At 36.7% G+C, this 21,410-nt stretch overlaps 1 protein-coding gene across 32 annotated transcripts in view; it reads left to right on the forward strand.

Moving 5' to 3' along the window:
* The window catches only part of NRCAM (neuronal cell adhesion molecule), a gene marked incomplete at both ends in the record, with an annotated part of 75,624 nt that overhangs the window by 51,572 nt on the left and 2,642 nt on the right, over positions 1-21,410 (forward strand). For 15 of the 32 annotated variants that reach the window (XM_080701856.1, XM_080701857.1, XM_080701862.1 and 12 more), the window contains 2 exons: positions 13,296-13,427; positions 14,228-14,306. In XM_080701856.1, coding sequence (XP_080557982.1) covers positions 13,296-13,427; positions 14,228-14,306 — 211 coding nt within the window. Of the gene's footprint in view, positions 1-608; positions 645-7,341; positions 7,468-8,604; positions 8,758-13,295; positions 13,428-14,227; positions 14,307-21,410 lie in introns of all 32 variants that reach the window. The other 17 variants (XM_080701853.1, XM_080701854.1, XM_080701855.1 and 14 more) reach the window with 7 other exon arrangements.

A 21,410-nucleotide genomic window follows, 5' to 3' on the forward strand; every position in this document is an offset into this window, starting at 1 on the left:
TTCCAATTCATGAAAACTTTTCAAAAATATTGTAAAAGACTTTCTGATTTTGCATGTCTTAAGGATTATTTGCTTGGTTATCTTTCATCACATAAGAAATTAAAATTTCTATTCAAAAATTGTTTTAAAATAGTCTAAGCCTTCACCGGGCGTGGAGGCGCACGCTTGTAATCCCAGTACCTGGGAGGCTGAGACAGGAGGATCCAGGTTTGCAGACAGCCTTAGCTACTTAGTGAGGCCCTCCACAACTTAGTGAGACCCTGTTTCAAAATTAAGAATAAAAAATCGGGCTGGGTGTGTAGCTTGGAGGAAGAATGGCCCTGGGTTCAATCCCTAGCACCAAAAATAAAACAAAATAAAATAAAATATCTTAAGCCTTCTTAGACACTAGGCAAGAATTAATAGTGCACAGTAAGTAATATATGAATTTTAGTTATGAGTAAATTTGGGGACACCAACATATGTTCCCCTGTACCTGATGGGGTACACTTCATTCCTCTTGCATGCATTAGCATTTTAATAAGTGGGGTTTTTGTATCGCTATACATGTTCATGGGTGTGTTACATCTAACTATATAGTGTCCTATTTCTGTCTCCCTTCATTAAAGCTGGTATTCTTCCACCTGATGTAGGTGCAGGCAAAGGTAAAATAACTCATCTGCATGACTTTATACATGTGTGAAATTTGCAATGTTAAATGTGGGGAAGTGCAGCATGGGTAAAAAAGAGAAAATTAAATATGCTTCGAACCGCCAGAAAGAGGAGGTCTTGGCTGATCATGGCTTTCAAACTAATTTCTAGTCACTTTTACAAGTGGAAAACCACACATTGAATTCTCCCAAATTTTTTTCTCAAGACTTATTCCTGATGCAAATCCTGACCTTAGCTTCTAATTATATGATCTTATCTGGATCTGACAGGGCCAAAACTGTGGATTTGTCATAGATCCTCTCTAGGGCCATGCCACATACCAAGAGTTCAGAAATTGGAGTCCTGTGATGAAAACCGCCAGAGGGAAATTAGATCAACTGAGCTTCTTGTCCTAATCTGATTTAGCGGCACTCCTCATAGACGCAGCATACACTGCTGGCATTCACAACACTGTCCATTTGGAATCTCAGTTTAGCAGTACCCAGCAACTGGTTTGGGACTAGGCCTCTCCACTGAGACTGCCCACAAACGAGTCTTCCAGTCAGCCTGCATGCTCGGTTCAACTGTGTTCCTTCATCCTGTCTTTACCAACCTCTCAAGTCTCCCTGTTCTAAGTCACGGCCAACAATTCTGGGTGGGTTACGTTTGTTCTTTATTTCTGACAGCTCTCAATGTCAGAAAGACTTGTTGGAAGAATGGTGGTTGATAGCTGTAAAATGTCTTCCCCCTAGGGCAGTCCTCCTTCTGATCCCTGGCTGTGGCTGACAAGCCAATGTTCAGAAAATAGAAGGGTCTCTGCCTCTGGGCAGTGTTTTCAAGGAAGCATCCACAGGCCGGGCTTTTCCTGGGCTTCAGCACACCCACTGAGTGCAAGTGAAGAGCAAAGACTGCAAAAGCATAAAGAGTTTTGCCCTAAATTATTCGATTTTTATGAGCTTAGGCTTGACATATTTCTCTTATTTCCTTAGAAATTTGCTTATATCCAGCGCCCTGAATTATAAAAGGCATAGCAGATAGATTTGGGGGTGATCAAATGATAACTGTAGCCATTATTAATAATCTTAATGAAATTATATTTGTGGTTTTAGCCTTGAAAGGATAAAGTTGTAAAAGTTCAGAATTTTTACAATTTTGTAGAAAGATGTGAAATTATTGTCTTTGTAAGAGTCTTCTTTGGGATTAGGAATCAGATGATTGTTTTATAATAATTTACCATACATAACTTTAGTTGAAGCCCTTCAGTAAAAGCCAGGCCGCTTCTCCCACGTGGTGGACCTGCAGCCTTGGCTGTGCTGAGCTTTGGCGGAGGCGCTGAGCGTCAGCAGGGCTGCCTGGGCAGCCGGCCCGAATGCTCCTTTGATTTGTCATAGTGGAAGGGGCAGAGCACCCCACTGGAACAAAGACACCCTTGTTTCTCATCGTTAACTAAAACTAAAAGAAATCTTTATTAAGGGACTTTGAGTTTTACCATTTGCTGTCACTAAATTGAATTATGAATTATTTACAATTATAGAGCAAAGAAAAATGGAGTGTCTGAAAGTTCATTAAGTCCCCAATATAAAACCTGATGGGCCTTAGATAAGAAAAGATATCATGTTTAAGAAAAAAACAAAACTGAATTGAACCTTATTTTTAGTTGCTTTAAATAATGCAGCAGTAATTAAGTGTTACTTACATAAAATGATATTTTGCCATGGTAATATTTAAACTGTTCAGGAAAAATTTATAATTCTGGATTTTCCTTCCCTTAAAAATATTTTTAATTTAATAATGAATTCTGTATTTATTTTTATTTTCCTTCTCCATGCAGAGTATAAATTCTATTTGAAAGGAGAAAGTTCTCTATATCCTTCCAATTTTTTATTTTTAAGGCATTGTACTTTTATTTTAAATAATGTAAAAAGGAATAAATAAGAAGTGAATCATTGAGGAGCAACATGTACAATATTCTCAGCTATAGGATTACCAACAACTAACAGGATTTTGTTACTGTATTTTTATTAAAAAGTGACTTTATTGTTGTTTGTTTTTGTGGTGCTAGGCATCAAACTCAGGGCCTCACACATGCTAGACAAGTGCTCTACCACTGAGCTACATTTAAAAAGTGATTTTAATTCACATCTTGTTAAAAAGATATGAGTCTTAGTTTCCTTTTTAAAAATTTCTTATAGATTTTAAGAGATGGTAATGAAACCTAAACTTCCAAACATAGAATTTACAAAGGGATTATTTTAACCATGAAGCAGAGGCCAGGATAATTCATTTATCTGTATTATACCATACTTACCCTTTGTCTTATCATTCTGCTTAATATACTAAAACTGAGCAAGGAAATACTCAAGATCTTCAGGAATCATTTATTTTGATCCATTTCCTTATTTGATTCAAGCCCTCAATATTTGTGTAAGAATTGTAGTTGTTTGCCTGTATTTGTTTCATTTCTGTTTCCAGTGTCTGAGGTTCTAGAAACTAGACCTGTGAAGGCATCTAAGAAAAGAAACAAAAGCATACAGGTGGCGGATCTGAGTTCTGTCCCCAGCACTGTTGGTGGACCCATACTGCCCCACCCGCAGCACATGACTCCATACCCTTGAGACCAACCATCAGATCACTTTTGTAGGGTAACAAGTTCGGGTACAGGAATAGGGAGAAGAAACAGCTAGCAAGGTAGGAATGGATCTGCCTTCTTGACCTCAAGAGCATCCTGTGGTGACGAGTTAGGAATGAGCGTGATGGGCACTAAGGCCCCTAGTGATAAATCCCCCCCCCCCCCGTGATCTGACTCACACTAAGTTATTTACTGAAGAATCAATAAATACAAATAAGCTTTCTTTGGCCTGAACAACAACAGAAAGAACACTGCAAAGCAGCTCAAGGTTTCAATTAGTTCAACAGCTAATATCTCTCTGGCACATAAAATGCACCAGCCTCTTTTTAAGGCACCCCATTTACAGAGAGTAAAACAGCCCCAGCCTTTGACGTGCTAAGCAGGTGAAAGATGCTAATTAAAGGTGGTAATTTAAACAAAATGGTATTTGATAGAAAGGAAACCAGTAGAGTAGAAGAATAGAGCCTGACAATCAGAGAGAGGAGGAGAAAGAAAGGGAAAAATCAATCAAATTATATGTATGTGTGAACATATCACAATGAATCACAATATTAGGTATAATTATAATGCATCAATGAAAAATTAATTGAAAATTTGACAAAATGTTATTTGCACATAAAGGAAAATAAACCATTTATTTTGTCAAGCAAGATCAAGAATAGCCGCACTGTGGTGGCACACACTCATAATCCCATTTACTCAGAAGACTAAGACAGGAGGTTTGCAGGTTTGAGGACAGCTGCAGAATATAGTAAGATTCTCATCAACCTAATGAGAGCCTGTTTCAAAATAAAAATAAAATAGGGCTGAGAGTATATCTCAGATTTAGAATGCACCTGGGCTCAATCCCCAGTAACAAAAATAAAACAAGAATAACCTCATAAAGAAAGTAATATTAAATTTGTTCATGAAGCTCAATTTTGCTTGATTTTTTTTCTTTCCTTTTGTCAGATGAGTTGGGGGTTTGAGACTTAATTCTTGGTAGGGGACGTAAGCAAAGGCACAGGATTTGAGAGCACACATGATGTTAGGGTTTTGCCCAGCAGTCCAGTTTTGTTGCAATGTAAGGTGAGAAGAGAAGCTCCTGGGAGGGGAGCAGGTGTGCATTATTCTTAATGTATATATTATATATGAATGTGCACATATGAATATTAATATATATTTACAGATATTAATATGTATGAGTATACATATATTTATATATGAATTTTTGGTGTAAGCCAGACATGGTGATAGATACCTTTAATCCCAGTACTTAGGAAGCTGAGACAGGAGGATCGCAGGTTTGATGCCAGCCTTAGCAACATAGTGAGTCCCTGTTTCTAAAAATAAAAAATGTTGGGGGTATGTAGAATGGAGGTAGAATGGCCCTGGGTTCAATCCCAAGCAGAGAAAAAAAAACAAGAATATTTTGGTGCAATACAGTTATACATCATCATGAGATTCAAAGATATATCATATATACACACAACATACTATCTTAACAGCCATGACCCCTTGCTAAAGAATTTGTATATACCAATTAGCAAAGGTAAGCCTTCCAAATTTCAAACAGGAAAGTGACTGGACCACATTTATAGGTTAGGAAGCTGACATGTAGGTAACCACACTACATACTCTGGTGGGTACCTGCAAGGAAGGACTTACCATAGGGAGAGGCCAGTAGGAGGAGACTGTTGGGAAAGCCCAGAGGTGACTGTAGGGGTCCCCTTGTCTGCTACATCACATGCTTGGTGGACATTTGATCAGTGAGTGAGGAAGTAAATGAGTGGATTAAAGGGAAGGAGAGTTAGAATTCTCTGTGATAAAAACAGCAAATAGTATAACCTTAGGAAATTGTAATATCTTATTTAGGTGCATTTAAGAATAAGCTAAATGCAAATCTCCAGTATTCAACATCTTAGTATTAACTATATTATTAGTACTTTAGATCTCTAAAACTTATTCATTAATAACTGAAAGTTTGTGCCCTTTGACCAACATCTTCCCATTTATTCTCATCCTATACCCTGGTAACCACCATTCTACTCTCTATTTCTATAAATTTGACTTTTTTATTGTTTTTGTTTTTGTTTTGTGGTACTAGGGATTGAACCCAGAGGCATTCTACCACTGAGCTATACCTTCAGTGGTATATTTTATTTTTTGTTTTGAAAAAAGCTCTCACTAGGTTACTGAGAGTCTTACTATGTCTTGGAGGCTGTCCTCAAACCTTCGATCCTCCAATTTCAGCTTCCCAAATACTGGGATTATAGACATGGACTACAATGCCTGGCTAAATTTGATTTTTAGATTGCTTATATAAGCAATATCACACAGTATTTTTCTATGCCTGGTTTATTTCACTTAGCGTGTCTTCCAAGTTTACCCATGCTGATTTTAAGGGATGAATAATATTGATATAGTCATATATATGAAATATATATATTCTGTCTCTATCCATTCACTTTTCAATGGACACTTAGTTTCCACCTCTTAGATGTCATACATAATGCTGCGATGGGCTGGAAGAGCTGATACCTCTTCAAGATACTGGTTTATTTCAACAAAGGTGGAAACAAAAGCAAAAACATTGAAGAAACTCTAGAGAGATAACATCCATAGAAACCACTGTAAAATATAAAAAAGTGGGCAGATGCTCTTCTGTTAAGTATTTTGCCATGGCTCTGTCTTTAGCATCTTTCATAATGACTTCAAGACTAAATTCCTCAGTTCTGTTTCACACCTTGCTAAAGAAACTTAATGGTTTTCTTAAGTTCCTTGCCACCAAGTTTTTAAACATGTGTCCACACAACTCTGTTGATTGATCAATCATATTTCTGTTATATGTGTCTTTAAGAAGAAAATCCCAGAAAACTAAAATCAACTAGTTTCTGTATAACTCAATAATCAGTTTTCTTTTTTTTTTTTTTTACTATTTCCTTGTGCTCAGCATAAAGAGGCACAGGAGGAACAGATAGATGTTGCTTAATTATATTTTGGAAGTCAAATGTATTATTTAGCTTCTTCAATATCCATCTCTTTTGGAAATGGTATTACATACATTCTATTTGTTTCAGCAGAGGTGTTTAGTGTCTGAGTTATATAACACATTTTAGAATTTTAAAGTCTGAGTAAATCCATTAATGCTTTGAGATTTGCTACCCTGGGATAACAAATTAATCTTATTTTTAATTACAAAAATGACTATGTATAAATTTGACATTTTTAGTTTAAGCTATTGAGGTAGGACCAATGGAATAATCAGTCTCAGGGTATTCGAGTAACATTTCAAGTAATGTCAGATGTCTTTATTCAGCAGCAAGCCCATCACAACATATACTCTGCATACTTTGGATTTTTAAGAAGCTAGTTAGAGTGTACTTCCCCCCCCCCCAGAAAAGGTTATGTAACAATAGGTGAGACCGAACTGCTCTCTGGGATATGTCAAGTGACATAGTTGCCACTCCTATGATTTCTTCTTCCTTCACTTCTCATGGAGCATATTTGGCACTCCTCTCTACAGCCTCTTCCAGTATACCCTACTCATCAAACATTCCCCAAAGCAGGAGTCTCCCAGCTCCTAAGATATCAGCCTATATCTCAAAACAGGTAAAAAGCCACTATTCTAAAGAGCATCCATTCTCACCCAACACAGATTCTTTAAAGACCTGCTCTGAGATAACAAGTAGAATTGAAATAGAGCCACATACGATTGCGTTTTACCTGTAAGTCTCTGATGCAATGAGCAATTGTCTCTGGGATTGTTCTTCAATCCCCGCCGTGCATCAGTAAATGGAGACTGTGATGTTTCCCAGGACTCTGTCTAACCGACAACAGTTGACACTGTTCAGAACTCATGTACTAGAACTCACACATCTTACTCTTCATATACATTATTTCTGATTATTTATTTCCTAATACTTTCATCAATAAAAAGCCTTTCTGTAATGAAAGTGAAGTATGCGTGAACCCTAAATTTTAACAGCAAATGTTAACCTTTTTATTTGCACAACTTTGGAACATTTGAATTTATTTTCTCCTTGCGTGTATGGTGCTGAAATATGATTGTTTGTCTGTTTGTTTCTCTATTGTGTATGTAGTTCAAGCAGTAAATCCCAGGATCAGCAATCTTACTGCTGCAGCTGCTGAGACCTGTGCCAATATCAGTTGGGAATATGAGGGAGCAGAACATGTGAACTTTTATGTTGAATATGGTGTAGCAGGCAGTAAGAAACAATTTCATTTACCCTGATTTCAATTGGGGGGGGGGATACATTATGAGAGGCTGAGAACATTTTTTAATGGTTTACTATGGATTGTCTTGAAAAAGAGTTTGATCCAATTAAACGAATTGGTTAACTAAAAATTATAATAAACTATCAGCCTACATATTTTGTATAGAACTAGGAGTCTCTTCCTGTTATTTATAACAAGGGGCATATGCTCCATTATATCTTATTTTTTTCCTCATATGTCTTAAAGTTTTATACTCACAACATGCAAACAAGAGTAATAATGAGTAATCTATGGATACAAGTAGGAAAGAAGAAAAGTTTTGGTCAAATTGGACCTTGAAGTAGCAAAAATCAATCTGACTTAGACCTCTTTATTTTACCCAAACTGACCCAACAGAATTATACAAGAAATTGCAGAAAATTAAGACTTTGTGAGAGAATCTTGACCACATCTACTAGGAAAAGAGACAGGTTTAATACTCATAAGTCTATGAAAATCTACTGTCCCTCCCTAAATCAGTGTGCTCTACATATAATAAGCTGGATGGACAATGAATGTTTGAAAAATTGTTTGACAAATGTTGAGCATAGTCCAAATTTCTGTTTAGCCTTTATCATGGAAATAAATATTTTAAGAAATAACTATCCATTTAGAAAAACTAATACTTGGGAAAGGTCAAATCTATCAGTTGAATAAATTTGAAGGCATTTGTTTGCCAGAAGATTCATCTTCTGAATCTTACAAAATAATTTTTCCCATAGATTACTTGGGCTACTTAATATATACATTTTAGAGAATGTATATATTAAGTATAAACATCACTAGAGAAAGTCAACAATTTCATGAGGCAAGATGCAAATAAGGAAGCATCCTTTGTATGAAAAAGAATTAAGAATATATTCAATTAATATGCAATCTAGATATCCAGCAAAGTTTTAGGATTTTTTTGAGATCTTTATTTTAACTGATTTATGTGACAGGATTAGCTTTATAATAATCTAAGACAATACCTCTAAGCATCCAAGATTTTGTCCTTAGCAAATAAAGAATTTTTCTTTCTTGAAGCATTAAGTGACTTCTGGTCCCTTAAAATGTTCAAATTTGTTGTTTTTGCAAAATTTCCATAGGAAAAGAAGAATGGAGAAAAGAAATTGTAAATGGTTCTCGGACCTTCTTTGGGTTAAAGGGTCTAATGCCAGGAACAGCATACAAAGTTCGAGTTGGTGCAGAGGGGGACTCTGGTTTTGTGAGTTCAGAGGCTGTGTTTGAGACAGGCCCAGGTGAGGCGCGCACCACACCAGCTCTGGCTCACGCTCAGAGGTGGAAGCCACCAGGCACTCTAGTTGGAGATGGGGCTGGTGGAGCCATGTGATGGGTAGGGCTTGAATGTCTTTCTATGGGGCCCTGTTGGGTTGGGAGTTTTGGTTTCTAATTGTTTTTGGCTCTTTATAGCAAATGATTTCCTGAGTTAAGCAACTCATCTTCCAACCACATTATTGCCAAAAAAACTCAGTAAAAAATAAAAGACTAAAATATGATTTTAACTTACATCATTTAGATAATTCAATATTTTATATAATTGTATAAACTTTCTCTCATAGTTAAGTGAAATTTTTGAAATACTCATAAAATTGAAATAACTTCCAAGGGAATAAAAATCCTTTATGTAAAAAAATGAACTACAACCCAGCAGAACCCTACAGTTTGGTTAAATGACTAACATAAATATTAAGTTTATATGGAATAAGAAATCATATAATTCATGTTTGACATTTTTATCACAACAAATTTGACTATCTGCCTATGTTTTAGTTTTGTGAATATGATCAAAAAGGACAAGAAAAAGTAGCATTTTTAAAGTAAAGAGAAATATTCATGTAAAATGCAAGAATATTCATATTTGTTCAAAAGATAAAAAGCAATTTCTCCTTACTTAAATTTAAACAAGGCTAGTGTGGTATGTGTTCATTCTGCAGCTCAGGCATCCATCTCGTGTTTGGTTACTTCATATATTCTGGAGGAAATACTGCATATCCCTGGAGAGTACATAGGCATAATGGATTTTGGTGGTGCCTTTCATTAACAAAGCATTATGATTTTTAAAGTAATTTCTTACAGTTTTTAAAATGTTGAATTGTGATTTTTTAAAAAGAAAAAACAAAGGTGATATTCGATTACTTATTCAATGATATTTTAAGTATCCATTTGCTAAAATCATAATGTTTTAAGAAAAAACAATTTCAGTTATTTTGTTCCTTGTATTTCATGTCTATACACATGCCTATATATAGTTCTAGGAAAGGGCTGTATTTAACTCCATGGGGGATTATCTAATCAAGTCACAGTTTTACAAAGTGTTTCTTTCTTACTGATAAATTTTCATTTCAAAATACTCAAAGTTCACATAGCTTTCCAGCTAGAAGAGGAGTGCTGCGCTGGCATTTAGTCAGCCCTACTGTAGGCCAGGCGAGTGGTTTTCTGCTTCAGTTCTTACAACAATCCTACAAGGTGGCCACTGGTACTGCCCACTTACATCTCATGCCAGTACTCAGGGGTGGAGAACCTGCCCAGGTCACAGGAGGAAGCTGGTGGGGCCAGGACTAGAAGCCTGGCCCTCCAACACCAGAAGAGAGCGTCACCCCCCCACACCCTGCCAGGTCCCAGAGGCTGCGCCCCAGGTGAGCAGGTTGCCTCCAGAGCGTCAGTTCAGTCAGCTCTCCCTACACCTGGCCAGCTGTTCTGAGCCCCTCAAGGATCCACTGCCCTTGACTCACAGATACGGTAGTTAGATTCACCCCCAAAATCAAGATATAGCATTCTCTTTCCTTTTACATGACAAAAAAAGAAAGAAAGAAACAACTTCAGAAAGGTGTCTTCTCAGCAGTATGATGTCTAGCATTCCAGCTGCAACTGCCAGGTGATTGTGACAGGTGGGCCATCCCTGTGTGCCAGTGACAGAAGGGCAGGGCACGGCCACAGCCAATCATGGTCACTTTTTACATATAGGAGTAACCGCTGGAAATATTATGTATTGAGCAAACCCCTGCCAGCACCCCAGCATGCCTCTCCCTAAAGCTGCCCCCTTCTCTCCCCACTTTCCAATGCTCTGTCCTCAGCATGTAGGGATGAGCTCGGCCTAATGTCCTTGTGTTCTGCTCTGGCTCCTCCTCTCCCCTCCGCCTCTCGTGCTGGGTTTTGAGGTTTAAGAATGTTGTACTTGGTGTGAAAACATACCTTTTTGGCATACATATACATATACATTATACATTCATGAGCTACTTCTCTGAGTTTTGCCAAGCTCAGGGCCTAGACTCAATGGTTCATCTATAGTTGTGTCATAAATGTGTGTGTGTGTGTGTGTGTGTGTGTGTGTGTGTGTGTGTGTCCTGCACGATCTCGGTTTACATGTTGCAGATAAGATGATTTAGAGTATCCTGAGGAGGCTTGAAGCCTCTTATAGTTATTCTGGCTTCAGATTCCTTCTTGTATAGATGAGAAGTCAACAAAGTCATTTCCACTTACAGAATTTCTGTTTTACATCAATTTCTCATGCACTTTGTGTATGTGCTTTCATGTGTACACACATGCCCCTATTAATGCATTGTGACTGATTAATCTTAAATATTGGGTAGAAATATCTCTAATATTTTCTTTGACATGGAAACAAAAATTCAAAGTTGAGCTGGATGTTTGTTTTTCAACTATCAATGAAACATCCAGTTTTTGCACAGTTGTATCGTAGCCAGCTGCCAGACAGCATTTCAGTTTTGTCTTTTGTCTGACATCATCCTTGTAAGACAACATCTGTGTGAGCACTTGAGCATCTAATTACACTTTTCCCTTATTATTTGCATTTAATGGGATGAAAAATGTAAGTGCCAAGTTACGACAAGGATATAAATCTTTAAGCACACTAAAAACAAAGATTCCTTAACTTCCATCATTTGCTCAAGAGACTCTGCCACTTGGATCTGGATTCAATTCTGAAGGAAAAGCATACAAAGGTTGTGTGCAAACTGCCAGAAATATATTTCCAAAGAGAACGTAATGATGGAATTTTCAAACATTTTTATGTGTCTCAGTATGGAAAGCGTCTATGGTATTTTAATCTGTGTTCAGAGATTTACAGAATCAGTGTCTGGGCATATTTTTAGGCTTGTATTTTAGCAGTGGAGGTTAATAGCTAGCAGCAGACTCCCTGCAGCCAGACAAACATGGATCCATACTGAACTCTTGGGCAAGCTCTGTTTCTTTTCTGAGCATGCCCACCTCCAAGGACTGTTGTGAAGATGAAATGAGATTTTTTTCCTCAGCACAGTGCCTGGCTGATAGTAGGAGTACAGAGATGTTAGCTACCATTGTTATTACCATTAACTCCATCATCATTATCATCACCATCATCATTATCAGGAGCACGGTGTGTGTTTGGGAGAAAGAAGCTGCCCATCCGCGTGCTCCGCTTCAGTCTGGTTATGGTACAGCTCAAAACCCATCTAACTAATGAGGCACGAGGGGCTACTGGCCTTTGATTTATATTCTAGATAATCCCACTTTTCATTTTATATGTTAAACATGTTTCCAGACATTTTTCACATTTCCCCCTCACACTCAATTTTAAGCATTTCATTTTTCTCCCTACGTTTTGTGTGGAGAAAAGGAGACAATGAGATGCTGTTTTGCTACATATATAAAAACCCGGGATATGCGTAGCCATGCTTATTTCTCCATCCAGAAATCATATGCGCCTAACCTCGCTAGTATATGAAAGAAGAAATGTAGTCAAATTAAAAGCATGATAGAGAAATGCTTATGAAATCAAAAGAAGGAAACCTTTTACCTTGTTTATTGTCAAAAGAAAAAAACAAAGCTTTTAGCAAAGGATTTGTGGAAATTTATTTAAGCCAATCTGCATGGGCATGTCTGAATAGCCATGGATGCTGCACTTTATCCCATATGACTGACACTTTTGAATGATCGCAGAAATGATCATTATTCTGTGGTTTTCCTAGGAGTTTTACATACTATGACTGTTCAAATAAGAACACTCGCATTTATTTACTCAAACAGGATAGATTAAGGCAAATATATATATATATATATATATATATATATATATATATATATATATGAAAACAAGTATTTTCTCTTCAAGCTGACCATTTATTCCAATAATGATTCCACTGATTAATATATATTTTAAAGTCTTTTGAATAAATATCCCTTAAGGGTAGATTTGATATTTTAGAAATTTCCATTCAGAATGAAGGTGTTATATAAAAGTATAAAGCTGGCTTTCTTATGTGGATGGGTTTCTTACATAGACCATTTTTCTTTTTGACAGAAGATCCAAAATACTTTGAAAAAATGGCAACAACATTGACATGACATTTTAGGCTCCAGAAATGGTTTTCTTTGAAGAAAAAATACTCCATTAGATGTATACATTCTGTTCTGTTTAAAAGTCAGTTTACTTATCATTGTACTTAATGTACAATTTACCCACATGATAGATTTGTTATTAACTTGGAATATATTTCTATTGAGAATATATACTTTAATGGGAACAAATGGTTATCAGGGTTTGGCAGCACTTAGTGAGATTAGCACCAGATTTCTCTATTTACAATTTTTAAATAATAGATTTTTCAGAGTGAAGCATTGAGATAATTGCTGCTTGAGCACTGACAGATTCCCATTTGGGGCCCTATGTAAAATATATAAAAGTTTGTATAGCATGGCAGTTTTTACCAGAGGAGGCCACCAGGGTTCTCCTCTTCCCTTTGGCCCATTGCCACCGACGCCTTGGTTTGTTTTGCAGCAATGGCAAGCCGGCAGGTGGACATCGCGACTCAAGGCTGGTTCATAGGTCTGATGTGTGCCGTTGCTCTCCTTATCTTAATTTTGCTGATCGTTTGCTTCATCAGAAGAAACAAGGGTGGTAAATATCCAGGTAAGAAAGGAGAATTAAAATTGTTCTATAATGCTGCATAATTGCCCACTAAACTAAAAATAGTCATGTAGATTGCAGTAATATATCTTCTGGGAGCCCTCCCTCCCCCCCAAAAAAAAAGATTTTCTGCTCATTTTTTTTGTCCCTTTTAACTTAATGGGAATCTAAACATTGTTAAGAACCATATGGCATTTGGAGGAGCAAACCAATCAATCTGTTCTCTGAAGATATTAGTGTTTCCTTAGGCTTCATAAAAATTATAAATACTGACGTAGTCCCTAAAACCCAAGTGTGGGTGGTGGTAAGTGCATGAAGTTTCTCAAAGGAAGTTATACATGATCCCATTTGAGTTACTGTAATGTGTGATATTGCTTTTCTTATAAGGCTGATGGTTTATTCAATTTAATGGGTCCAATAAATTGATTTTTATCTGACCGTTTACCTCTCAGTTATAAGAAAAAAAACCATTGCAACAAAAATAGATTTAGAAAAACAATTTATTACCATGAGTATAGCTAATAAATAGACTGTTAGCTAGGGTAGAAATCTCAAAAACTTAAAAAATGTCAGGTAAGAGACTAAAGTCAACTTCATGTGTTCACAACTTTTTTTATTAGATCACCTCAAAATGACTAACATATCAAATACCCGGATGGTCACACAATATGTTCGCTTGTATAACATCTACTTGGATAAAGAATTATTTTCCACTGCTGTATATTTCTCAAAGAGTACTCTTATATACTTGGAATAAGGAAATATAAGTTCAATGAATAATAATGTCTTTCCAAAATTTGTAGTTAAAGAAAAAGAAGATGCTCACGCAGATCCTGAAATCCAGCCGATGAAGGAAGATGATGGGACTTTTGGAGAATACAGGTGGGCCTCAGCCTCTCATGGGCTTTTCCTCCTCTGCCCACCACCCCCTACACACACACACACACACACACACACACACACACACACACAGTCCTCAAACACATCCCCAGGGATAGGACTCGGCCAGCAACATTCTTTGCCTGGAAGTTCATAGTTTTCTCAAATATAAATTTAGAAACACTTCCATGTCTAAATGTTTACATGTCCTTTGTGATTAAAATTCTCACTTTTTATTAAAAGATGAATTTCCATTATTGTCATGGGTTTGAGGACAGAGTATATTCCACTCTATCATATTTTCCAGAGGCCCATACTGTGTTGATTGATCCAGTAAATACCAGTGTGTTACAGTAAGAATTAGAACAAGAAAGACCCCGTACAGCCTGCTTTGAAAGGGAGTCATGCTTTTACAAAACCAGCGTTAACAAGACTTTTTAATCCTGGTTTTGTAGCTGATTTTTCTTAAACAATGCCTATACTCCTGCCTATTAATCACAATGACTCGGTTATTTTAGAAGATGTTAATTTTTGAGAAATATCATGGCCACTCAGGCAGTGTGTTAATGCACAGAACTTTGATAATACATTCTTAGCTTGACTTCATCATTAAGAAAAAAATTTAACATAACCTTTATGCTAAATTTCTAAAATACCTCTTTAAACAAACAGAAAAATTCTTGTCCTAGAGTTACAGGTCTTTTCAGAAGGAGAGAAATGATTATTGCAGATATGTTTAAAAGCAGAATAAAATACTTATTTACATATTAAAAGAATTGGGATTCTGGTTTTCCAAGAAGAAACTTTTACTTATAAAATGCCTTTTATACCTCTGCTTTTTATAAGCCTTTTAGTTACCTAAAGTATCTTTTCAAATATACACTGAGCCCATATTGAGGCTTTTTTTTTTGCCAAAAGAAAAGACTTTTAGGTGAAATAAAATATTTCACTATTGTGATTTCCAGGTGACATTTGTGGCTAAGATATTTTTAGTGCTACTTATCTCAGGAGTTCATTTTTGGTATTTCCATATCAGTATCCTGAGGGGTAAAATAAAGCCAAGGAAGACAAACATAGAACCGACTGAGGAAAAGCATATATTTTCAAGAAAATGGGATTCATACCCATTTCCATGCAGAGAGGAGCACCTTGCTTTCATTGTCTCAGCACTGAGCTTCCACACGCTGATCTTCTCTTCAATAGAGATAACTACGGTTTCCATAAGTTCTCAATACTGTATTTCATGATATGGAAAAATTCATAGTGAGAATTGTCTTGATGTCAGATATTGGCTCTGGAGTTAAAAACTTATGGAAACCTCACGCAGTGCCCCCACCGACTGAACCCAAAGCCTTCCTAGCACCTTAGAGCAGCTGGCAGATACCCATAGTCTAGGGGGCTATGTCTGACATTGAAGGAATACAAACCTTTGCTGCTTTAACTCACTCTCCTACATGTTTCTCCTCTAAGCAGGTGAGCTAATAATAAGTAACTTGTTTTTAGAGTTCTTGTGGCTTTAATTCCATGCAGGATATGCATGCCATACCCTTGTTTATGGTTATGAAGCCACATTTTTAATATTGCCTGGAGACATTCTATGTTTGCATGAGCTGGAAATAAACCATTGCACTTCATAATTCTCCACATGACGATGGATTCCTCTTCTTCATCATCACACTTCAATGAATATGGCCATGTACTGCTCACCCTGTGGGTCTCGGATATCAATTTGCTAGTGTGGTGATGTGAGACCATGACCTGAAAGAATGTGACTTTCTCTGGCTGACCTTGCCAGCTGTGCCCTTGAAGTGTGATTACAATAGAGGTTGAGTGATGTGAACCTGTTTTGAATCAAGAGATTGTTCATTTTACTCTCAACTCACCCGTTACTGTGACTCCTTTCTATGATACTTAGTATGTCTAGGTCTCAGTGAGACCATTGTTCAAGTATTAGGCGGTCATTGAAGCTTCCTTTGCTAGCTAGTTCTACGATTTGTGCTCTCTATGAGATATCCACTAACAACTTTTAATGTGACTTTTTCCCCAGAGCAGTACATAGCAAGTATTTAGCTACTGGCCTCATAATCACCGTTTAATTTACATCTTTTTTATCATCTTTCTTTGTCTCGGTGTGAATTCACGTGTGCTATGTTTGTGAAACGTTTTCAGACGACTGTCCTTAGCTTTTGCCTCGAGTTTCTCGGGATGGAAAACTGTTCATTGGGCCTATGGAGTTTAAACCCAATTGGAGTGAAGGGGAAAAAAGTTGTCCCAATGTCATGGCACTGACCTTGGAAGGCCAAAGGAAATAAAGTTCTGATGGGTGTCTTCAACTTGAAACACAACTCAGGCACGGATTTGTCAGATGAACCTTAAGTTCACAAGGACAATTCCACATGCAAAATCACTTCTCCAAACTCCTGGACACCCTTTGTTACAGATGCTACTTCGGAATTATTTTCCCTGTGATTTCATTGCTGTTGAAGGAAATCGATGACTTTAGATGTCACAATTTAATGAAAACGGTTCCAACTGTTTCGGACAGAATATTTTTGTTTTTAATAATACATTTAAGTGTCATCCTCTTCCCTGACTCACGGGGTCCTTTCTCTGCTTTGCACCTTCTGGAAGTTTTGAGCCCAGTAGCACTTACTGATCCTTATTCTCTTTCATTCTGAAAATAAATTCTAATGCTGATCACACACACACACACACACACACACACACACACACAATTAGGACTGTTGCCTAAGTATAAATTAATTACATTATGATTCACTTATTCTGCTGCCTGAGGATGAAACTGTTTCTGTGTGTTTGGCTCTGAGCCAGAAGACATGTCATAGTGCAAAGAGGGATAGAACTTCAATGATGGCGAAGTTTGATTTTTTTTTTTCATATGCTATAACCCTGTGCCCTCACTCCAACACCCACTCCTAAGCACTCACCCTCTTTTGGAAGCCTGCAGCTTTCTTTGTTTGTTTCTTTAATTATACAGACAGTAGGATCTGCATCCTTACTAGCATATAGAAAAATCAGAGAAACAATGCAACCAACTGTGTAAGTATTTTCTTATTCTTTAGATCTATTTTTTTTAAATGAGAATAAACCTAGGTCATAAGCCTTGTGTCTGTGGTACTTGAACCCCTAACTTCCCGCACAAACGGAGGCTCTCCCATGCTAACCCATGCTCATAAAGCTTGAATGCTGCCAAGCCACAGCACACATGTTACGTGCTTTAGATTTACTCTGCTCACAAGTATGAACTGGTTTGTGAACAGAAAAGTAAATAATGAGCTTCTAGAGAGTGGGTCAGAAAGAGAGTTGGGGTCTTAAATGTCAACAAAACTGCTCTGTGCTGGCCATGGTAGAGTGGTGACTACAGGAAAATCAGACCTGATTATCACAGGTTTATTTGATGTTGCTGATTTTTACCCAGTCGGCATTTAATGGGTCTGCATGACCCTGAACCAAACTCTGTAGAAAAAAAAAAAATTGAACTTCTTAAAAATTTATTCTTAGTGTATGAAAAAGGAAAATATACTCCAATGTATTATCTATCATCGTAAAATTAAGAAGAAAGGACATTTTGAATGGCAGGATTCCAATGAATTTCTGAAATGTCCATGTCATTTCTATTGTTTTGTACTGTGAACTGCTATGATTGTGTTATGAGGTGCTTATTGAGTGCCTACTGTATGCCAGGCCTCGGGGATATTAAAAGCAATAGAATTTCATCACATATCAAGAGTTTATAATCTAGTGAGGGATGTAGGGAAGTAAAAGAATAATTTAACCAGAGTGAAAAAATACTATGAAAGAGATACAACTAGGTGCCAAGAGAACAGGAATAGAAAGCTGAAGCCAAGTGTGCACGTAGGAGATGATACAGGAATTCTTCCTAAAGGAAGTAAAGCAGGAACCAGAGCTTTGATATTATGCCATGAACATTTCTTTCCACTGCACTGAACTCTTTAAATTATAAATATAAGTGTCAAGAATATTTGTTATAGCTATCTACACTACATGATAACTTATTTTAAAATTCATTTCATCTTTGACCTTCTGGTCTATGTATTAATATCTGATACCATCTATTCTTAAAATCTCTCATAGGAACATGGATGGCTTTTTGTTTTGCAAAACTTTAAACACTGTGAAGCTAATCCTTTTGGCACAGTGTCAAAGCAGTTTATTTACTATTTCATTATAAAATTCATCTTCAAGCTGAGAAAAGGCAAGCACTGATACAGTGCTCCACACAGACTTGTGATCACTTGTCACATATGGAAAATTTTGTGTAGATGCGTTATACAAGGTATTTCTTAGGAAAAAATCCAAGATTAGGGTTGGACATAAGCCCCATGCCCAGCAACTGTACTAGTGCCTTATATAATTTTATCTTATCAACTAGATTCTAATTGTTGAAGTACAACATTATGTCACACCACTATTCTTACAAAGATCTTGCTGCTGAGGAAGATTCCGTGGATAGGATGTCCACCCCCTCCCTTCTTTCAGCACAGCCATGACACTGTAATGAACAGATGTTTCCAAGGAGCCTCTCTTTTGTTGGTCGTTACTCATGACTGATATGATTGTACATTTAAAAATCCAAATCAATCTGTGGGCAAATATATTAGGAATTAAAGGTGACTTTAGTAGTGTTGCTTGACACAAAATTAGCATGAAAGTCAATTCTATTTCTATGTATCAGCAAACAAATGGAAAGTGGAATCTAAAAATTTTAAAACCAAAATTAGGAAAAGAAGATCTAAAATTTCACGAAATTAGGAATAGAGAAAAATGCCTATGCAGAATATATATATTTCAACTTTTATAGGCATTAAAATTGTGGTGATTTGAAATTTATTAGATGTAAATAAATGATCTGATTTTTTTAAAACTTTTAAGCTGGGTATGCTAGTGCACATGTGTAATCAGTACTTGTGAGCCTTAGACAGGATGATCACAGGTTTGAGGATAGCTTCAGCAACATAGCAAGACTACTAGCAATTAGTAAAACCATGTCTCAAAATTTAAATTTAAAAAAGGGGATAAGAATGTAGATTAGAGTTAGAATGTCCCTGGATCAATCTCCAGCACCACATCAAAAAAAGTGTTTCTTTAATGATTCTAGTTATGACAGTATAAAACTATGATGTAGGAATGAAGTCAACAGAGACGTCTCCCACTGATTGCAGGGCCCTGCATTCCAGTCCACTCATCAAATTGTCTGTCTCTGCACCAAAATTTGTCTTAATATAGCTTTAATAAGTCTTGGTTTTTTGTGTGTGTGGCACTGAGGATGGAACCCGGGGGCATTCTACCTCTGAGCTACACTCTAGCCCTGTTTTTAATCTTCATTTTAAACAGGGTCTAAGTTGCAAAGTGCCTCACTAAATAGCGGTGGCTGGCCACGAACTTGCAATCCTCTTGTCTCAGCCTCCCAAGTACTGGGATTATAAGTGTGCCACCACACCCGCCAAGTCTCTGATACTTGCTTTTTAGCTATTTTTTGCCCTTTTCATTTGCATATAGGATCATCTTACCAAGATCCACATAAAAACCTACTATGTTCTTATTGCAAATAAATTGACTCTGAAGAGCACATTGGGGAAGGTTAACATTTTCTGTATTTGAGTCTTCTATCCACAGCTATGATATGCTTCCCCATTGATTTGTCTTCTTTAATAGCTCTGAATAAAGGTTTTATTTTCTTCACAGAGGTCTTACACATATTTTTGTTGGATTTTTCTTATATATTTCATATATTATGGTACTATAAATGGAATATTTTTTTAATTTTCTTTTTTAATTATCCATAAAATAAATATAATTTTATGATAGCATTTCATTAAGTGATATTATTAAAATGTTTTTATTCTAATATCTATGTCTGCCTGTAGATTCTTCTGGATTTTTTTTGTTTGATACTGAGGATTGAACCCAAGGGAATTCTACCTCTGAGCTACACTCCCAGATCTATTTTATTTTTTATTTTGAAACAGGGTCTCTCTAAATTTCTAAGGATTTTGCTAAATTGCTGATGCTGGCCTCAAACCTGTGAGCCTCCTGTCTTATGCTCCCACGTTCTGGGACTTTAGGCCTAACCACCACACCCAGCTTCTTGATTGTTTTTACATATACAATCATATCAGTTATGAGTATTAACAGTTCTTCTCATTTATTTCTTTTTCTCCTCGGGTTGCTTACTACTTCCAGTGCAGTTTTAATTAGAAGTGGGGATAGCAGCCATGCCTCCCATTATTTCTGAGGTCAGTCAAACAAAGCTTTCAACATTCACCATCAAAGATGATGTTTACTCTAGGTTTCTTGTAGATACCCTTAATCTGGCTAAAGATTCTGTTCCTAGTATATTAAAGTTTTTTATCATGAATGGGTATTAAACCTTGTCATATGTTCTTTTCTAAATCTACTGTGATGATCATAAGATACTTTTATTATGCTAACATGATGAAGTTTATGAACTGATACTTTAATGCCCAAACAAACTGACATTTATGAAATAAACCCAACCTGAATGTGATATACTATCTTTTTAGTAGATTGCTAACTTCAACTTGCTTATGATTTGACTTGCCTCATCTCTGTTCCTAAATGATATTAACCTATAATTTGACTTTCTCAAGTATTCTTGTTGGTTTTAAATATCAGTGTTGCAGTAACCTTATTAAAGGAGTGGTTACAGTGACATGTCTAAACTTTTGCACCTCCAAAGCTGAACCACTAATCTTCCAGATTGGTTTCACTTTGTAGTAAGGATAATTCCAAGCTTCATGTTCCTCAAACCAGAAATTATGGTGGCATCTTTTTCTCTATTATTTCATAGCTCATCCATCAGAAAATCCTGTTGGCTCTACCTTCAAAATATATTCATCATCTGAGCATTTGCACCACCTCCAGTGTTGCACGCTGGTCCAAGTCACTGTCACCTCATTCCTGGATTATGCAATTGTCTCTCCTGACTCCCTAGAGAAGGGGTTGGCAAATTTGTTGTGAAGGTCCCACTAGTAAAAATTTTAGGCTCCGCAGGCCACATGGTCTCTGCTGCGACTCTGTAATTCTGCTGATATAGCACAAAAG

This window comes from Muscardinus avellanarius (assembly GCF_963383645.1).
Source record: "Muscardinus avellanarius genome assembly, chromosome: 9".
NCBI lineage: Eukaryota > Metazoa > Chordata > Mammalia > Rodentia > Gliridae > Muscardinus > Muscardinus avellanarius.